The sequence below is a fragment of the Dermochelys coriacea genome, chromosome 11 (assembly GCF_009764565.3).
Source record: "Dermochelys coriacea isolate rDerCor1 chromosome 11, rDerCor1.pri.v4, whole genome shotgun sequence".
Classification (NCBI taxonomy): Eukaryota; Metazoa; Chordata; order Testudines; family Dermochelyidae; genus Dermochelys; species Dermochelys coriacea.
Genome location: NC_050078.2, coordinates 48,032,078 through 48,052,074, shown reverse-complemented (window position 1 = coordinate 48,052,074; position 19,997 = coordinate 48,032,078). Strand labels below are relative to the sequence as shown.

Below are 19,997 nucleotides of genomic sequence, written 5' to 3'. Positions count from 1 at the left end.
TCTGTGGTTTCTGAAGTTGGAGCCAGTTTGTGAATAAAGACAGAGACTAGTCGTTGACTTTGAGACCCAGAAAAATGTACAACCTGAATTCATCTCGTTCTGCTTTTCAGGTTTCATCGATTTCATAGTAGAGCCCACGTTTTCTCTTCTAACGGACTCAATGGAGAAAATTATTATTCCTCTTATAGAGGAAGCTTCAAAGTCTGAAAGTTCTGCCTTTGGGACACCCAGGTTTGAACATTTTCTCCTTTTACTTTGTGATTCTTTTAACTAACATCATTAGCAGCAGCATATTTTCTAATCTGTTCATATTTGCAGAAGTCTGATGTAAATAGTTATACTGTGTTACCACCTAGTGGCAATATCTTGTAATTGCAGTTGTCTACTATGTTCCTGTACTGGCCAAGGACACTGTCTGCTTGGAAGGGCAAAAAACACAATAAAGAACAAAGTACTCATCTCTAAGGACATGAAGTTGAATTTTCTGTGGATTTAACCCTTCACTGTAGTATACTACTATAAAAACACTGCAGTGCAATAATTCCTTAGTATATTGGTTAGATTTGATAGTGTCAGAATGATGTGGCTATAACTTTGCTTTGCTAGAATTAACTTATTCTTCGTGCATTTCTGTTGCGGGCTGTGTTCCCAACCACTTTGGGCAACTGTGCTCGACTAAAACATCAGTGGTGCCACATACTATTTAACTGATCACTTTTATTCCAATTGGAGTTCACGCAGCTTCAACCCCCAGTTTCACATTAGTGTGCATAACTGAATGAGAGATGAGCAGAAGCATTCTACTGGGGTCTTGCACAGAGTTTCATCATTAGGTACCTGATCCTGTAGGCCTTGTTTGTACAAAACGCCCACTGGCTGCAAAGGGAGATTTGTTTAAATAAGGGATGCAGAAGTAGGCCCTATAGAAGGAATGGAGCCTAGAATATTATACGCAGAAGTCCGTACCAGCATTTCAGAGTAGCAGCCATGTTAGTCTGTATTCGCAAAAAGAAAAGGAGTACTTGTGGCAGGTGCCACAAGTACTCCTTTTCTTTGTACCAGCATTGGTGCACATATACCAAAAGCTGGAAACCACTAATGTATGCATAACCCACACACCTACTGGCTGTGTTGTTCTGTCCCATCTAGTGGCACTGAGACCTCTTAGAGAGATAAAATGAGACTGCTCTAGAGCCTTAGCTAGCAGGCACTTGGCTTTTAACTCATGCAGTAGAGCTCATGCACTAAGCTCCAGAGGTCCCAAATTCAATTCTGCCGGCCGACACTGGAGTCTGTCAGCATTACATATGGAGTAAATTTTAAGTTGTTGACTGAATAAAACATTAGAAATACACCATGCCGTTTCCATTTAACACCTCTGGTGCACAGGGAAGTTCTAATTTGCAATTCCTTACATTGTACTTATACCTTCAATGAAATGTTACTTGTAACTTTGCTGGGAAAATTGGAGCCCATTTATGTGCATACAAGCATTTACTCTTTTGTGCTAAATCTTGGAGATCCTATCAGGCAAACAGTATTATGTGAAAACAAAAACTGGTATGACATGACTTGGGGCCTGGCCACAAGATAGGCCCCACCTTTTGGTGTTAAGAGAATTCATTTTGGATATATCCATTTCTCACATGTACACACACACATTCTCTGACCAGATGCACTACCTGTTGCTTGGTGGATAATGTCAAATTTTGTTGTTAATATTTCAACACATGTCTTAACACTTAGTCCTGCTTTACTGGTGTGTTTTGAAGCAGTGGGGTTGAAGGAAACCAAATCCTGCCTTTAGATAACATGCACAGAGCTCCTGTGGTTTGCTCCCAATTGGAGCCAACCGCATGCATCTAAAAGAAGAATTTGCTCTGTCATATATTGCTTTTCCAGCATGGATCAGCAGCAGATGTCTCTCCAGAACAGCCCAGCGCATTCCAAAGGGTTACAGAGAAAGGTGCTACCAAACTTGGTCTGTTAAAATTCTTCCAAGTACTTAGCCAGGAGGTTGGAGCACTGCCCCATTTTCGTAGTAATTTCCTAGAAATGTGGCATTAAGAATTGTTCACAGGAACCAATTCATTTCATAAGGAAATATGTCTTATACTTTCCTTGACTAAGACCAGTTTTCTAGTTAGTGATTTATATATAGATCCTAAAGAATCAACGTGAATGAACTGTTTTTATGTAATGGAGACCCTCAACTCTTTTCATAATGTAGAGTTTTCTTATTTCTCTAGCCAGCATAGCTTGGGAGCACTAAGCAATGCTGATGCACAAAGAAGACCCAGTGTTAAAAGTACTACAAGTGATGGAGGGACTTGCACAGACAATTCTTTAGCAACTGTAGACCTATCCAGCTTTAAGGACAACTTGGTGCAGATCATTCAAGAAAATAAAGAAAGATGGAAAGAGTTAGCTGTGCAAGGTATGATAAACCCATGGGGAATGTCCTCTAAGTTATTCCCCAAACCCTCCTTTACCTACAACACATGTTCATTTTATCCTTCAAACCCCCTCTTGAGCTATAAAAATGCATCTAGTTGTCGTACATTCATATTCCTTATTTATAATGTTTGCAGTGGTGGCTTCACTTTTCAGCTTATTACATATGTTTGCAATTCTTTATGTGCAATATTAGTCCTGTTTATGCTTATGTTTTGTTCTGTGAAACACAAATAGATTTGTATGAGCAGGGGAGGAGGAGAAGTGCCAGACACTCCATAGTAAAGCGCTGTGCTTCTCAACAGCCACTTCTTCAGAAAGCACCATTTAGAAAAGGGGGAAAGGGGGGCAGGGATTATGCAATGCCATACATTCAATTATAACGTTCAGACTGCTGTCCATTTTGAATACATACTGTATTAGCCAAAATCATAGATTAAAAGTATTCTATGCCTGCCATGACAAGATTAAATATAAATTGGGAAGACTTTTATAAGCTGCAGTATAGGAAATGTGCTGCATACCTTGGTACATCATTGTCCAATTTTTTTATTGCAAATTGTTATAACAATGTGATTATATTCAACAGGGCCAAAATGTTAATGGAGGCTTTGTGCTCAAAGTAATGGAGTATCAGGCTATAAAACTTAAGAAACTTACAAGTTAAGATGCAGCATAAAAAATGGCTTTGTTTGTTGTGGGAAGCAAAATGTAGTATTTCAGTCTACTTGGGATACCACTCTAACAATCATTTAAGTGGATCTATACATCTGGGCAGTCACATTATGCACCAGACCCCAACAAGGTTGAAAAATGACCCCTTAGCTGTCTACTGAAAGAGTAAAAAAAAATCTCACTCAGTTGTAGGGTTAGCCAATGGTTCTTCAGTTTTGGTTAGTTGTCTTCTCTGGAATAAGTGCTGTTGTGACAGATGAGCTCAAGGTGCAATTTGAATCAGACATAATGTACTTGGCCTATAGTACCTTCCCAGTACAGCTTGTCACTACAATAAGCAATGGCTCCTTAGAGCCACTGCACTGCAAGGTTCATTCTGATCATAGAAAAAAGGCTCTTCATTATAAACCACTGGAGTAACAGTTCATTAAAAATAGCTAGATATGCAGAAGTCATATGTAAAAGGCTAAACAAATTAATGAATAGATTTGGCTTCTTTCAGTTGAACTGTATGCAGAATTCTCATTACGCTGTGTTTGGGGTCATGGTTTCACTATTCAGTTTCATGCTGAGGTGGTTATGGTTGTTGTCTGTTTGATAATATGGTGTTTAATATATAGCATGGTCTCCCCAGTTGATAATGTATTGTGCCCTGTTTTGTGCAATCTTTATCCTGTCAGAGTGTTGGAAGTTTGGTTTTTGGCTTACTTGTTTTGCTAAGCATATTTGGATTTAGATTGCATTATAAAGCTATTAAATCAGCTATCATGTTTGAGAGTTGTAGTCATTGTCTCTGCTTACCTTTTTAAAAATAAAATTAAGAAAGAATATTACAAACTGTGAATGAATGAGTCATACTCAGTAAACATTGTATGTGGACTTAGATTTAACATATTTTGGAGTACACCTATTACTGTTTCTGGCTGCAATTCCTCTGTGCTGAGTGACAGCTTTAAGCCTTTTTAAGGCCTGAACCATTTAAGTAGTTTAAGTGGGAATTTAATGGTCTATATATCTTATGCTAGTCCTCTGCACAGGGGTGTAGTTCACTATCAGCAGGTAAATATTAAAGGTGCCCTATATAGGAAGAATGACTTATTGGAACAGTATTAGTGCCACAATACTGAAGTCATAAAAGCCTTTAGTATTTGTAACCAAGCCTCTGAATACTCATTTTGTGGCTTCTACCTCTGTTTGAACAATTACGTGCTTACATTTCACTACTTCTTTGGATGGGCTGAAATCAAAACCTCTCAGCTGAACACGATCTGTGCTATCATGCATTTTAATCCTGCTGAACACAAATTGACAGTTTAGCATGCATGGTCCTTAAGCCAAGCTTACAGGGAATTTAAGTAAAGTGAAATGGCTCATGATATTTACTAACTACTACTATTAATAAACACCCTGCAGATGTCATCTCAATAGAGTGCTTAGTCTATTGAAATGAGTACTGGGCATTCACTGTAGCATTTGTAGGAAACATATGGGTCCAGTGAGTCTCAGGTTGTGTATTGGTAGGCATTAAATGGATACATGTTAGATGGTTGAACATCATATATTTGATTCCATTATGAGGTTGGTATACAAGCTATACTATCCATCTGCATCTTGGAATGGGCAAGAGTATCTGGGTTAGATAACCTTAGAGTTCTGTACAGAGAGAGGCAAGGGTTACCCAGTGAACCGCAAAACAGCTGGAACCTGTTAGTCTCCCAGGATGCCGGCCTGGAGTCATATAAAAAGGAAGTGCAAGCTAGCAGCAAGGAATGGTAAATGAGCATGTAATGGCTTTATTGGAGAAGTTTGGTTTCTCACAGAGGCAGTGCTATATCTTCAGCATAAATCTCTGTTTCTTTTGGAGCAATTTTGTTTGCAGCCAGTTTAAAGACCCTATTTTCTTTCTCTTCAGAAGAGAGATAAGGTGTTTAAAGACCATTGACCAGATTTTGCTTTATAGTCCAAACCCTTTGCACTGCTCAGGGTTATCTTCACAGCCGTAAGGGTTGGGGACTTAATGTTTTTTAAATGGAAGCTTAGATTCTGGTACACAAATTAAAGTTACTGCAACGGGGTTACCACTTACCGCTAGTGCTTCTCCTTGCATTTAGGTTTGGGAATGTAGCATCATAGGTGCATCCCCCTTGCTGCTCATTGCTCGCTCTGTGATGATCTTTCTTCTGGTAACTTGGCCCTCTGACCCGGTCACTGTTTAGTCCAGCCCCTCTGGGATTATGAAGTCCAACAGGACCACTGTCCAGATGCCTTCTCTGGACAGTGTTCAGCCCCTCCTCAGGCTATTCCAGGACAATATCCCAGGACTTACTCTTCCCCCTTGTTCCTGGAGGCTTCCCTGTAATCTTCCCTGTGGCCTCATTCTACTTTCAGCCTCCTGGTTTTGTAGTGCCTTCCCAACCCTTTCCCAGGTGGGCTTCATTATCGGTTAACCCTGGCTCTCCTTCTCTCCGGTGGTGCCAGGTTGACCTAACTGGCCTCTCAAACCCTCATTTACCCTACCAGGACTGGTGTGGGGTGCACACCCCATCACAGACACCAAAGAAAAGAGCCAAGACAATTTACATGGTGCTCTTGGGCCTCCAAAACTAGACTCAAAAATCTTGCAAGAACTAACTTTCTTGTGAGACTTCTGCTTTACACAGATTATTATATTGCTTTCATCACTGTAGTATCTAAGCACCTTCCAATAGGGCATTAAGAGATGTAACCAACATCTGCCACATGTCCTTCATTCTTCCAATACTTTCTGCTTCTGGTTGGCCTGAAAATGTCACAAGAATTGATAGTATCATAAAATAGTGTTTTGATGCTACTCATGAATGTAAGTTTGTCTGTTGACTTCAGTGCGAGTTGGGTTGGGCCCATTGTACTTGCCTGAAACCCAGAAGGACAGTTGTATGGGGGAAAAAGAAAAAAAAAAGTTAACTAAATTCCTTTCGGACCCCACACAAGTTTGACTTGAGCTTTAGGTGACTCTTCAGAAGTGTCTTATTTTACCTCAACCTGAATTCACCTCAACCTGGTTAGAGGTCTACCTGCATTTTTCAAACTTCTGCTGTTTGTGGTGTGATCTATGGCACTTTTAGATCTGCTGCTGCTGTCTCTTTCTCTGTTGCTTCTTGTAAAGTTCTGAGGTTGCTCTGGGTTTACTACTGAAGTTGAGTCTTATCCATATATTAACTTTAGCATGTAGTGAGGAAGGAAATACTGGCAGTAAATCACTAGCAGGCAACAGGGGTGTTCCATTACCACTGTCCTTCTCAGCTGGATAATCTATTAGAAACCATAAAGAGCTGGATGTATTATTAAGAAGGCTATATCTATTATCATGGAAGTTCTGTGCTAGCAGCCATTCCTGCCATTAGTAGGGATTGCCATACGTGCTTCCCAAGCTGACTGTGACAGTAGCACTTCTGCTGCTAAAAAGGGCCATCTGCACTCCTGCCTGTAGACTTTGCACATACAAGACACTGCTTTCCACACTGCCAACTCAGTTCCATGGGCTTGGAAGGCATGGCCTCTCTTTAAAATAACAACAACCAGATACAAATTAAATTAAATTTTAAAAAAGGAAGGAAATTAAAAATTCCTGAGTAGGAGTTGAACTCACTGCCTCTTGCCCCCTACCAGGTTGATACATTATCTTGAAAGCTATAGCACTGGCTGGGATGCAACTCTGCCTAGGTTTAGGGGTTGATAGTGTCTGTTGCATACCTGGGCTAGGCAGAACAGAGCAGGGGATCCAGGCCCAGCTGGTGATGGTGTTGTCATGGGCAGCTTGCATGAAGATCTATCAGTAGTCAGGGCTGCTTGCACCGCCCCACTGTGAAGAGATAGTTACTAACTCTCTAGAATATTGATTCAGAGTAAACAGCTTGTTCAGGAGCAAAGTGCTTTATCTTGCAAAGAACCCCTGTTGGTAAGGAAAGTGTTTACGCACAACCTACTTAGACAGCTGTTCAAGAGCTTCCTTAACAGAAGGCCCACTAAATGAATGACTCTATTTTGCTAAAAAAAGTCCATGTCTTGTATAATTGATGGCATAGGAACTCAGTGCTCTATAGCCTAAGGGTCTTCAACCTTTCACCACTGGAGGATTAGTGGAATATTTGAGGCCTTTAAGGAGATGCAGTTAACAGTGGGTTATCATAATGATCAAACATCTGGGTTTCTAATTTGAAAGCCTTGATGTTTAATTAATATTCCAAACCTCTAATAACTATATAATCTATCTTTATTCACTTCATCACTTTTATAATAGAGACTATTCAATCATGTGCATATTTCAACAGATAGCAATGATGACAGCTGATAATTGCAGCAATGATAATTGATAACAATTTGACTGTAAAGACACTCAGACAAGTTTTATAGGTTGTTCCATTAGAGTAAATAATCTCTAAATTGATTTTAGGGACTGGGAGTTATTGATCTATTGAGAAAGCAGGCTATAATACAAATGTCATGACAAAAGGTTAAAAATACCATATAAGTTCACTCATATTGTGTAGTTTTCCTCAGACAAAGAAGTTGAAACACAGAGATTTTCACATAAAAATTAAATTGTAAGTTGACATTTTTCTTTTTAAGGTTTTTAATATAAGTCTTATTAGTAAAAACTGTCAGTGATTGGCGGAATCAGTTATTTTCAACTGAATATACAGTTCCACAAGAATAATCATCACTATCACCTGCACAGCACTTTTCATCCATAGATCAAAAAACACAACAGTGGGTAAATATCATTATCTGCATTTGAGGGGAAAGGTAGGGGAGGTGATATCTTTTATTGGACCAACTTCTGTTAGTGAAAGACAAGTTTTTCAGCTACACCGAGCTTGTCTCTTTCACTAATAAAAGTTGATCCAATGAAAGGTATTATCTCACCCATCTTCTGTCTCTAGTATCCTGAGGCCATCACTGCAAACAATTATCTGCATTTTGCAGATAGCAAACTGAGACACAGTGAGGTTAAGCGACTTGCTTTCGGTCACATAATAAGTCAATGGAAGAGTTTGGAATAGATCTTCTAGAGACTGCCAGTTCAGTGTCCTCTCTCCTGCAGCATGTTGCTGTTTCACACCTTCTGACTGAACTGATCAGAGTAAGACACATGAGTAGGGGGCAGTACAGGGAACTTCACGTAACTGCTGGTCTTAGTATTGTTCCTTTGCAGCGGAGAATGGAAGAATTCATTCTCCAAGGAATTCAGTCTGGCATCTTTTATGGACACTAAATTCACATGCTGGGCCAGATTCCCTGATGGTGAAACTTCACTGAACTCTATCAGTCTACTCTAATTTCTTTTAAGAAACACTCCTCTGCCACTTGTGTTACGGGACTCTTGGAGGTTTCAATTAATACTCCACAGTGTGTACATCCAGTGAAGTAGTGCTTTATTTCCTACACCATTCCTGTGCTTAAATTAAGAAAATACATTATATAAAACATGATTATATAGAAAACAGTAACTAGAAGACATATTATTTTAAAGAAGGACAATGTTGTTGAAATGGAAGCATCAAGACCTGATAATTGTTCACAAAAGATGATGTATAGTAATTAGAACTGGTCAGAAAATGCTTTTTTCCCCTCACAGACAGTTGGCTTTTCAGCAAAAAAAACGAAAACAGAAATATTTTGATTTTGAAATAATGGCATGCTGTCTCATGGGAGTTGTAACTTGGATGCGCCGTACTCCCATTATTTTCCATAGGGTGCACAATGCATCAAGGTCTTTGTCTTCTCTTGGTGAGGGAAAGTGGTGAGTCATGGGAGTTCCATGGCCATGCTGTATTGTGGGAGATAAGATCTGGTTGAGAAGCTTTGATGGGGTCCCCGGGGTGCAACCTGCACTGTCAGACTGCTGAGGCCTCTGTCCCACTAACCTGGGCTGGTTCTCACACTGTGATGCTAATGTCAAGTTATATACCTCTGGCAGATACTGCACTTACACAGACATTCACGGGCAGGGACACACCCAACTGAGTTACATGAATGCCCTCCCACCACTCATGAACCAACAATAGAAATGCTCCAGCCAATTCCCCGCAGCTCCCCAGTCTTTCACCTCAGAACTGTACTGTCTTGCACTGGTCAGAAGGCTGGCCAGTGTAAGTTCATTATCCAGTTCTCCACTCCCTCAATGTGGAGTGGACACACACTAGCCTTTGTAAACTGAGCTGAGATTTCCGAAGCACTTCAGCCAAAACACACTGTTTTAGGTAAAACAGGTTTATTAACTACAGAAAGACAGATTTTAAGTTGTTATAAGTAGCAAGTGTAGAGATCAAAGTCGGTTACTTAAGAAGTAAAAATAAATGTGCAGCCTAAGTTCTACAAACTAAACACAATTTGAATCAAGCAGTGTCTTAGCCTGACAAATGGTAGAAGCAGGTTACAGATCCTCAATACACAGACAGGGACTACCTTCCAGTTAAAAGTCTTTGTCCTCCAGATGTTCCTCCAGGTGTTGAGTTGGGGAGTGGGCTGGAGAGAGGCCAAGTGATGATACCACTGTCTCTCTCTCATATTTTCTTCCATCTTGTGGGAAAGATCTTGATGTGTTGCAGGGGACTGAACTAGATGACCTCTCGAGGTCCCTTCCAGTCCCATGATTCTATGTGGGGGTTAGTAAGCCCCCATTGGTCAGGCAGTCTCCATTAAGCCTACGTGCTTTCTCCTGGAAGACTTTAGGATGTCGATTGTGTGTTGATGAGCCATTAACGCTGTCTGGTTATTGATTGCTTTTCCTTTGTTATAACTGACAGACTGGTTGGGGGTGTTCCCAACCTGGCAATATATTTCAATAACACATAGTAATACTTCATAACTTCCCAGACAATGATAGTACATACAGTCCAACAGGATATTATTGTTCAAGCCTATGATACCTCACAAGGCATACTTTGTACAAAACATCGCCATGGTGAATATGAGGGTTTCCGGGTGCTACTTTGAGGTACAGAAGCCCAGCACATAAAAATCAAGTACGAACATGAGGCAATCAGACTCAACTCCAATGAGACACTATAGCCACATATCCAAATAGAAAATTTTCAATTGAAGTATTTTGTTTTTCAGGTGAAATCTGAAAATTAAAATTGGACATTCATTTTATTTAAGAAAAGAATCAAAATTTTCTTCACAAAGCAGACCTTTTCCATGAAAAGAAATTTACTTGGTTAAAAAACTCAATTTTCTAACAAAAAATAGTTTTCATGGAAAATTTTCAAGCGGCCCTAATAATAATCTCCCCAAAATTATTCATGTTATTAATGATTTTCATTTGACCATCCTGTTAGCTTGATTATGAGGAGTGTTTTTTCAACATCTCTTTGCCATCCTAGAGGAAACCTTCCCTGTGTGATCTTTGCTGACAGGTTATAGACATATCCATTGTTGTTCTGAGTGTTGCATACCATATTTTATAGATCATTGTTATTAAACTGGAAAAATATACCATTCCACATGCATAATTATTTGGCCATGGACAACTATTTCCCAGATATGCTCCTTACTTTCTGAATTATTATGAGTTGTCTGGGCTTTTTAGTCAACTGCCACTTTAAAACTCAACAGTAAAGCAAAAATAAAAGCAGAATTAAGCCCAGCTTTCTGTGCTGAATGCCTCTGTTAATCAAGCTGCTCCTCATGCATGGGAGAAGTTCCCTGTAAACATACACAAAAAAAAGTCATTATTCTCCTCCTCAAAACCCTCCTCAAAACTCTCCTCTGACATGATGCCCACAAAAAACTTGACAACAGTTAGGTTGCTGGTGTGCTGAGACCACTGCCTGTCATACGGCAGTGTGAAAAATATGTCTCATTTTTTCCTTGCACTCACCCAGAGGTGTATTCAGTGATGAGCTGCCAAAATCTTAACAACAGGTTCCCTCCTCACCCCACGAGGGGGTCGTTGCCCATCCCCGCCCCCTGGGACTCCTGGCCCATCCAACGCCCCCGCGTTCCTTGACGCCCCCCCAGGACCCCTACCCCATCCACCCCCCTACCTGTCCCCTGACTGTCCCCAGAACTGGGAAGGAGGGTCTCGTGGGCCACTGTAGTGAGTGCCCATCCCACCCCTAAGAGCCAGAGGTATCTGCCGGGGGGCGAAGAGGGGAGTTCTGGAGATGCTTACCTGGGGCAGCTCCCAGGAAGATCCAGCAGGTCCCTCTGACTCCTAGGAGCGGGGGAGCGTAGCTGGGGGGGAGCAGGGAGAGTGGCCACTTCCCCCACTGATCACATCAAAAGTGGCACCTTAGGTGTCGACTCCCTGGGTGCTCCGGGGCTGAAGCACCCACGGGGAGAATTTGGTGGGTGCAGAGCACCCACTGGCAGCTCCCCGCCCCGCACCCAGCCCCAGCTCACCTCCGCTCTGTCGCCTCCCCTGAATGCACCACCCCGCTCTGCTTCTCCGTGCCGCCCCCGCCCCCGGCTTCCTGCAAATCAGCTGTTCAGCGGGAAGCTGGGGAGGACCGAGAAGCAGGCGGCGGCTTCCCACTCAGGCTGAGGGTGGCGGAGGTGAGCTGGGGCGAAGAGCGGTTCACCTGCGCACCCCCCCGGGTTACCTGCTGCGGTGCGGGTGGCCCTCCTCGCGCCCCTCCCCCCCTCAAGCTCACCTCCGCCTCCCTGGGCCTGAGCGGGAAGCCGCCGCTTGCTTCTTAGCCTGCCATGGCTTCCCGCGCAAACAGCTGATTCGCGGGAAGCCTGTGGGGGGGGGGCAGAGAAGCAGAGCGGGGCGGTGCGTTCAGGGGAGGAGGTGGAGGCGGAGCAGAGATGAGGTGAGCTGGGGCCGGGGGTGAGGGGGGAGCTGCTGGTGGGTGCTCTGCACCCACCAAATTTTCCCCTTGGGTGCTCCAGCCCTGGAGCACCCATGGAGTTGGCGCCTAAGGCGCCACTTTTGGCCGGTTAAATTTAGAAGCCCTTTTAGAACCGGTTGTCCCTCGTGGAACAACTGGTTCTAAAAGGGCTTCTAAATTTAACAACCGGTTCTAGCGAACTGGCTCCAGCTCACCACTGGGTGTATTTGTATCCATCTACTGTCTTTTGTCTATGCTCTGACTCTAAACTCCTTTTTGTTCTGTGTCTGTACAGCATCTAGTACAACAGGAGTCTCTGACTGGGCGCTAGAGTAATACATAATAATGATAACCAAACTAGGAGGGCAGTCAATATGCAAATAAGGGTTAACTAACCCTTAACAAATATTTTCTCTGTCTGTGAAATCCTTGGAACTTCCTGGTTTACTGAAGGTATCCCAAAATATATAACGCTATGATGTGACATCGAAAGCACCATGGTTTACGCAGGTTGCAGTGGAATTTATGATGTCATATGCTGTGATTAACTTGTTTCATAACCTGGAAGTGGGAAGCTATAAATAGCTATGAGACACTGACATGTTTTGCTAGTATAGAAAGTGGCTGAAAGTCAGTCAGAATGACTTACATTATGATATACTTTCAGGAAAATAAGTTTGTTAGGTTAAATTCCTCTGGAATTTACTTGGTGTCTTACGATTTGTCCCTTGATTTTCATTTTAAGTTTGTATGAATATATAGCATATAGAATTACTTATTGGTCAGCCTACAAAGAGTCTTATATTATTGTTTGCAATGTCATTTCAGTGATTTCTGTGGGAAAGAATCATTGTAGGTATTTTTCTCGCCTTTCTTCATGTTTGACAGCAGTGCAAGTCAACACTATGCCAGTTTCCATCAGAATTGCTTTGATTCTGGGATAGTAGGATTAGAATCTCCGTGGCAGTGGAGGATATTGAAATTTGTTAAAAAAATTAAATAATATTTTTAAGTATTTTGGCTATATATTTATTAAGTTCCCAGTACGTTACAGTAATAAATTACAATTTCAAAAAAAATCAATTTTTAAAACAATTTGGAAATGGGTCTTTTTTATGTAGCAGATAAATTACTTGTGGACACACTAACTACATGGAATTGACATAGTTGTTTCCAGGGTTTCTTTTTCCTTATCAGAACCATTTGCATGAGTGTGCAGGCCCTGAATTTTGAAGAAGACTGTGTTCAAAGACAGCTATTGTACCTATGTTAAATCGTTTCACCAACCCAGAGATAAGGTTTGGGTTTCAAGTGTTTGCACCCATTTGCAGAATTGTCATTGGAGTTTTTCTTGGAAATTTTACTAGGGACTGTCCTAGAAAATTCCATTTGTTTTGTCCGATGTTCTTTAATATGGGCCAGATTATTAAACTATAGCATGGACAGTAGTTATCTAGCTAGCTACCTAATTTGCTCTTATCCATACCAAGTAAAAAAGTTAGCAGAAAGTATTCATTGACCATTAGCAGACATTAGGTTGTAGTTAATCAGTACTCATTCATTAACACAGGACACAATTGAATGTGGACCAGTGTCAGGTCTGTTCAATGTTCAAGTTTCAGAGACCTTCTAACCACTGGTTTCTATGGGGTTTGTCCAGACAATGGCAAGATTTTGTGATCCAAAAGACAGGACTGTATGGAGAAGAGGAATATGAAGACCCTAGAGTGGAGTTGTAGGTTTCCTACAAAAAATTTTTTTTGCTTGGCCATAAGCTTCAAGTTATTTGTTATGAGGAAGTTGAGTGGAGGTGATTGATTCACTGTGATGTAATTTCATGAAAAAATATGTTCATAAAAATGTCACTAATGCAAAAATGTATAGCTTTTCTCTGTTCTAGTAAGATATTTGTCATACTGACAGTGATGATTCTAGTTCACAAATTTTTGACATGCAACTGTTCAGAGGCCTGCAAAAAATGTGAGCCCAAGCAATGGTGATACTAGAAAGGTAAAACATAAATATGCAAGGTTTTATAGAGACCAACTGTAAACCCAGTTCCCTTCCCATTGACAGAGGTCAGGAGGGATATTAATAGATATTGTTCATATTGAAGACAGATTCGTTTTCTCTCAACAATTTGGTAAACTATTAGCTTTAAATTGCTTCAGTGCTACTGGTGATATTATGTAAACAAATTTAGTTATTTTAGTCTCTCTATAAGTAAAGAAACAACAGTTCAATTCATCAAAGATTTTATTTATTGGAGTTTTGCACTATAGAATTGTTATTATCTGTAAGTGGTTGCAAAGTAGGCTGAATCTTGATGTATTGCTTTTTGCAATTAAAATTGTTTGTTTTCCCCTTATGCACTCACCAACATTTGTTAGTAGACACTCTAATGATACAATAACTTGAACCAGAAATGAATCTTATACATATAAGACAATTATTTTACAGATGAGAGGTTGCAAGTTTACTTCTCTCTTTCATTCACCTTCCTACAGACATATCAGGAAAAGAAAGTAACAGAAGTAAAGACCAAGACAGTAAAAGAGCAGATGTAGGAATACAGGAGAAAGCATCAAGACGTAGAGAAGATTCTGTACTGTCCAGTAAATCCTGTCCTGTCTCAACTCCACTACCAAATGTTCTCACTGGTTCTGTACTACAGTACCCTGATAGTAACACAGCTGAGCCAATGGAAACCAACTTTTTAGTTTATAATGCAGACTCAGAGCTCCTACAGCCACAGGACAGTGATACTATGGAGACCACAGAATCATATGGTAATCCTTAGTCATTAACCACATTCCCACATGGATCAAATGCTAATAAATCTAGAGACAGATGTGTTTATGCATAAGTGTGAGTGGATATTAGTTCCTGGAGGGATCTAGCTTCTGAAGGGAGTTCATATTTTCCTATAGTTTTGCTTTAAAGGCAGAGTAGGATGCCAAATGTTCTGTAATACCTGTTGATTCTTTTGATTCCTCCACAATGATCAAGTCAGATGACTGCTTCTACTCACTGCGAACAACAGTGCAAGAATGAAGTTGCAAGATTTCAGTGAAATAGCAAAGTTACAGCCTATTTTTACCTCTGGGATGAATGACCTTCAGTACAGGATTGGGCTAAGGGTTCCTTTTGCTGTAACAAGCGATAGGTGAGGCTGCTGCCAACTTCATTTAAGTGAAGGCCCTCGATAAACCATTATGCAATTTAATTGAAAACAGGTTGGGATGTTTTAATATCTAATTTTCAAAGTAACACATTATAGAGGTTGCAGTATCCTCCCTGAAAAAATATCATTTTCTCAGATGCGCTGTAGTGATCTGAGCATGTTTCTTGTTCAGATGTACTTTCATTAAACTGGGCTGATGATCACATCCTATACTGGCACACATGAGAGCTAGGTATGATTTCAAGGCTCAGACTCTCATTAAGCCAGAAGACTGGTCACTGTGTGGGGCTTTTACTGGAGGAAGGCTGGAGCTACACGGCTGCAGCAGCTCCAGAACCTCACTCCCCACAATGCTGTGCTGCAGGTTGGCTGGTGTGGTGGCTGCCAGCCCAGCCACAGTGGTGAGGCTAATGGCAGGGGCTCTGCTACAAAATCAGAACACTAGTTGGCCAACACATCAGGTCAGCCTACTTCTCATGTCCTAGTACCAACGCTACCTCAGTCTTGTCTGGGTTGAGTCACCAAATAGCCCCAATCCCAACCCCATTCTCATTTAGAAAGTAATGCATCCATCACAGCAGTATGATCGGACAAGGCAGAATCAGTGAGCTGGGTACCAGCAGCATGCAGCAGATACCACAGATCATATTTTCTTGCTAGCCCTTCAATATAATGTATCGCTCTTGTATAATAAAGGGATATGTTTTTAATTGTTGTGGAAATGAGCAGTCTATATTTTCTATCTAGCATAGAACATAACCCATGAACAGCTGAGGTACTCTATCAGTTAAGGATTCCTAGCTTTATTTCTCTCTTTCTATTCCTGTTTTGCAGAGGATTTCATAGGGAATGAACCTACATGGAGTAAGCAGGGTCGGGACATAGAGTCAGATATACAAGAGATGAGAGACATGATACCAAAAACAAGAAGTCTGGGTCCTAATGAGAGCGATGATATCATCATTGAGGAATATATACCTGACTATCCTGAACCTGAAACCCAACCATTAACCCATCCCTGTGATTACCCTGCCAAAACTTTTCAAGAACAGACCACTAACTTTTCTTTTTTTCAGGCAGATTTAACTAAGAGTGACATGGAGATCATATCATTGTGGAATGGTAATCACTATTCAGATTTCAAGACTGATTAAGCAATAGTTCTGGCATAAATCTTGGTTGAAAAAATATGTGTCGCACATTCAGGCTGTGCAGGGATGGATATGACATCAGCCTGCTCTAGGTGTCACTGAAGCCAATGGGATTTTGCCATTAACCAGTTACAGTTCCGCTCCTATCAAATTTACTGTGTAAATTAAGTTAGCAAGTTATCTAATGGGTGACCAAGAGTAATAGTACAGTCAGATAATATTCAAATAATTTTGTGCTTGTTGAGATAAGAATACCAGACTTGTTTTGGCTATCACGCTGAGCAGGCATATAGTGGTTGCCATAAAAAGTCCAACGTTCATCTACAGTTTCCGGTTCATGGTGTCCAAAATTCCACTGTATGGAACGTTCTTAGAATTGAAAATAGTAAGTTTTCCCATATTCCCATTTACCAATATCTGTTAGGCCTGGTCTGCACACAAAGTTACACCAGTGAGTTCTGTTTCCCCAATTTAATTAAGGTGGTGCGTGGACAATCTTAGATCGGTATAAAATTAGATAACTTCTTTGTGTAGACAAGCCCTTAGTAACAGAGGTAAACAGCCACACACTAGCTGTCCTACTTTCTGATTCAGATGCCACCAACCATATGCACTCACTCAACCTGTGATGAGCGTGATGTAAACATTTAGATAAATAGATAACTGATCTCTACCAGTCAGAGGCACTTTTAGAAACCAGGGCCCAGTACAATAACAATCTAGAATAGGCCTTCAGCACTGTTCAGATGAAAATGCTAATTTTCCTTTGTCAGCCCAAGTTTTGGAAGAACAGAAATTACTTTTTTCCAAGACCAATTCTAAGATGCTCAATTTTTCACTAAAAGAAAAGGAGTACTTGTGGCACCTTAGAGACTAAAATTTTATTTGAGCAAAAAGAAAAGGAGTACTTGTGGCACCTTAGAGACTAACAAATTTATTAGAGCATAAGCTTTCGTGAGCTACAGCTCACTTCTTCGGATGCATTCCGATAATCACGAAAGCTTATGCTCTAATAAATTTGTTAGTCTCTAAGGTGCCACAAGTACTCCTTTTCTTTTTGCGAATACAGACTAACACGGCTGCTACTCTGAAACCTGTGTTTATTTGAGCATAAGCTTTCATGAGCTACAGCTCACTTCATCGGATGCATTCAGTGGAAAATACAGTGGGGAGATTTATATACACACACAGAGAACATGAAACAATGGGTGTTACCATACACACTGTAAGGAGAGTGTTCGCTTAAGGTGAGCTATTACCTGAAGAAAGGTGGGGGGGGAAGGAGGAAAACCTTTTGTGTTGATAATCAAGGTGAGCCATTTCCAGCAGTTAACAAGAACGTCTGAGGAACAGTGGGGGGTGGAGTGGGGGGGGGAGAAATAACATGGGTAAATAGTTTTACTTTGTGTAATGACCCATCCACTCCCAGTCTCTATTCAAGCCTAAGTTAATTGTATCCAGTTTGCAAATTAATTCCAATTCAGCAGTCTCTAGTTGCATCTGATGAAGTGAGCTGTAGATCACGAAAGCTTATGCTCAAATAAATTTGTTAGTCTCTAAGGTGCCACAAGTACTCCTTTTCTTTTTGCGAATATGGACTAACATGGCTGCTACTTTGAAACCAATTTTTCACTGTACAGACTAAGATATGTGAGAATATTGGAGGTGAGGATATTTCAAAAGATCTAGAGATATGAGAATATTTCAAAAGATTATCTTCTGTTATGAACTTGAGCAGTACAGCCATCAGTTTTACCTTAGGAAACTAAAATTCTGTTCTGAAGTTTTCCTGAAATACCATCTCAGGTCTGCAAAAACTGCATTTCATCTTTTTTCCACTCAGAAAACTTTCTTAACCCTGAGTTGAAATAGTATTCATTCTTTAGAGTAGTAGAATTTAAATGGGAAACATCTTAAAATAATATTGGAATATAACATTCTCAAAATTAGAAATTGTAGATTAATGTGAACTTAAAAATGGAAAGTATTGAAATGCATTTTTAAGAACACTTAACCTTAACTCTGCTCCAATACTGTGTTATAAATAGGGCTGTTGGTTAATCACAGATAACTCATGCGATTAATTCAAAAAAATTAATTGAAATTTTAAAAAATAAATCACGATTAATCACAGTTTTAATTGTACCGTTGAACAGTAGAATATCAGTTAAAACTTATTAAATATTTTGGGATGTTTTTCTACATTTTAAAATATATTGATTTCAATTACAACACAGAATACAAAATGTATAGTGCTCATTTTATTTTATTATTTTTTATTACAAATGTTTGCCCTATAAAAATGATAAACAAAAGAAATAGTATTTTTCAATTTACGTCATACAATTACTGTAGTGTGATCTCTTTATTGTGAAAGAGCAACTTACAAATGGAGGTTTTTGTGTTACATAACTGAACTAAAAGACAAAATAATGTAAATATTTAGAGCCTACAAGTCCACTCCGTCCTACTTCTTGTTCAGCCAGTCGATCAAACAAGTTTGTTTACATTTGCAGGAGATGATATTTTTGTACATAATTCTATGTTTGTAAGTTCAACTTTCATGATAAAGAGATTGCACTACAGTACTTGTATTAGGTGAATTGAAAAATACTATTTTGTTTTTTACAGTGCAAGTATTTGTAATCAAAAATAAATATAAAGTGAGCACTGTGCACTTTGTATTCTATTCTGTAATTGAAATCAATATATTTGAAAATGTAGAAAATGTCCAAAAATATTTAAATATTGTTTAACAGTGTGATTAATCAAGATTATTTTTGTAATCACACGATTAATCATAATTAATGCTTTTAATCGCTTGACAGCCCTACTTATAAACAGAAGATTATCTCCAGTTACCGTTTGTTCACAGTAAGGACAGGCTAAGATTATTTGAATGATCTTAATGGTACATACTTTCTAATATCTATTTTATTGTATTTTTTGGATGATCTTAATTTATAATTTCCATTCTTTCCATTTTCTGTTTTGTTTTATAGTTCAACATTTTTAAAAATTTTTTTCCTCAATTTATTGATACAACTTAAACATTGGTTTTTGCCTTGGAATTTCCTGGGCTTTCTGATAAAGTCAAGGAAAATGCTTGTAGCTCTGCCATATAGAAGCATATATTCACCAACAAATATGATATGTAAATTAGTTTCTTTGGGACAAAAGTCTTAGGTAGATTATGCCATGAATAACATCTGCTTTAATTAATATGACTTGGTAGAACTGCATGTAAATTGCTTCCAAACTACACCTACAGATTTCATAATGTCTTTTAACACAGCCAGTTCTGCCTTGCAGTTCTGCAGCAGGTGCCTAGAGGAGGCAATAGCTATGAAGAGATCAAAAGTCCCCCTCAGTTATAGAATCCAGGAGAAATTTCCTGTTTCTCTAATGTTTGTAAGCAGTTTGGATCAAGAAACCAATTGTGAAGTTCCTCCCTTTTCTAAAGCTATAACCGGCCAAAAAAATCATAAGAACTGAAAAAGAAGGGAAAGCACCTAATTGTTTAAGCTTCCATATACTAGAAACATCTCGTTAACTTTTCTCAGATTTGGAGAGAATGTTTCTTTTGCCTCCCACCTCCTAGGCCAAATTGCCCTCCAAAAGAACAACATGCCCTGAGGGTTCAGGAGAGTGGTATGGAGGTGATAAATTCAGCTTTTAATGGTAATATGGTTACAACCTGTGCTGCAGAGATGC

General features: G+C 39.8%; 1 protein-coding gene across 8 annotated transcripts in view; it reads left to right on the top strand.

Moving 5' to 3' along the window:
- PDE1A (phosphodiesterase 1A) overlaps positions 1-19,997 on the top strand; it is a 257,819-nt gene that overhangs the window by 218,574 nt on the left and 19,248 nt on the right. For 5 of the 8 annotated variants that reach the window (XM_043505443.1, XM_038422538.2, XM_043505441.1 and 2 more), the window contains exons 12-13: positions 111-231; positions 2,250-2,437. In XM_043505443.1, coding sequence (XP_043361378.1) covers positions 111-231; positions 2,250-2,437 — 309 coding nt within the window. Of the gene's footprint in view, positions 1-110; positions 232-2,249; positions 2,438-14,455; positions 14,738-15,966; positions 16,255-19,997 lie in introns of all 8 variants that reach the window. The other 3 variants (XM_038422535.2, XM_038422536.2, XM_043505440.1) reach the window with 2 other exon arrangements.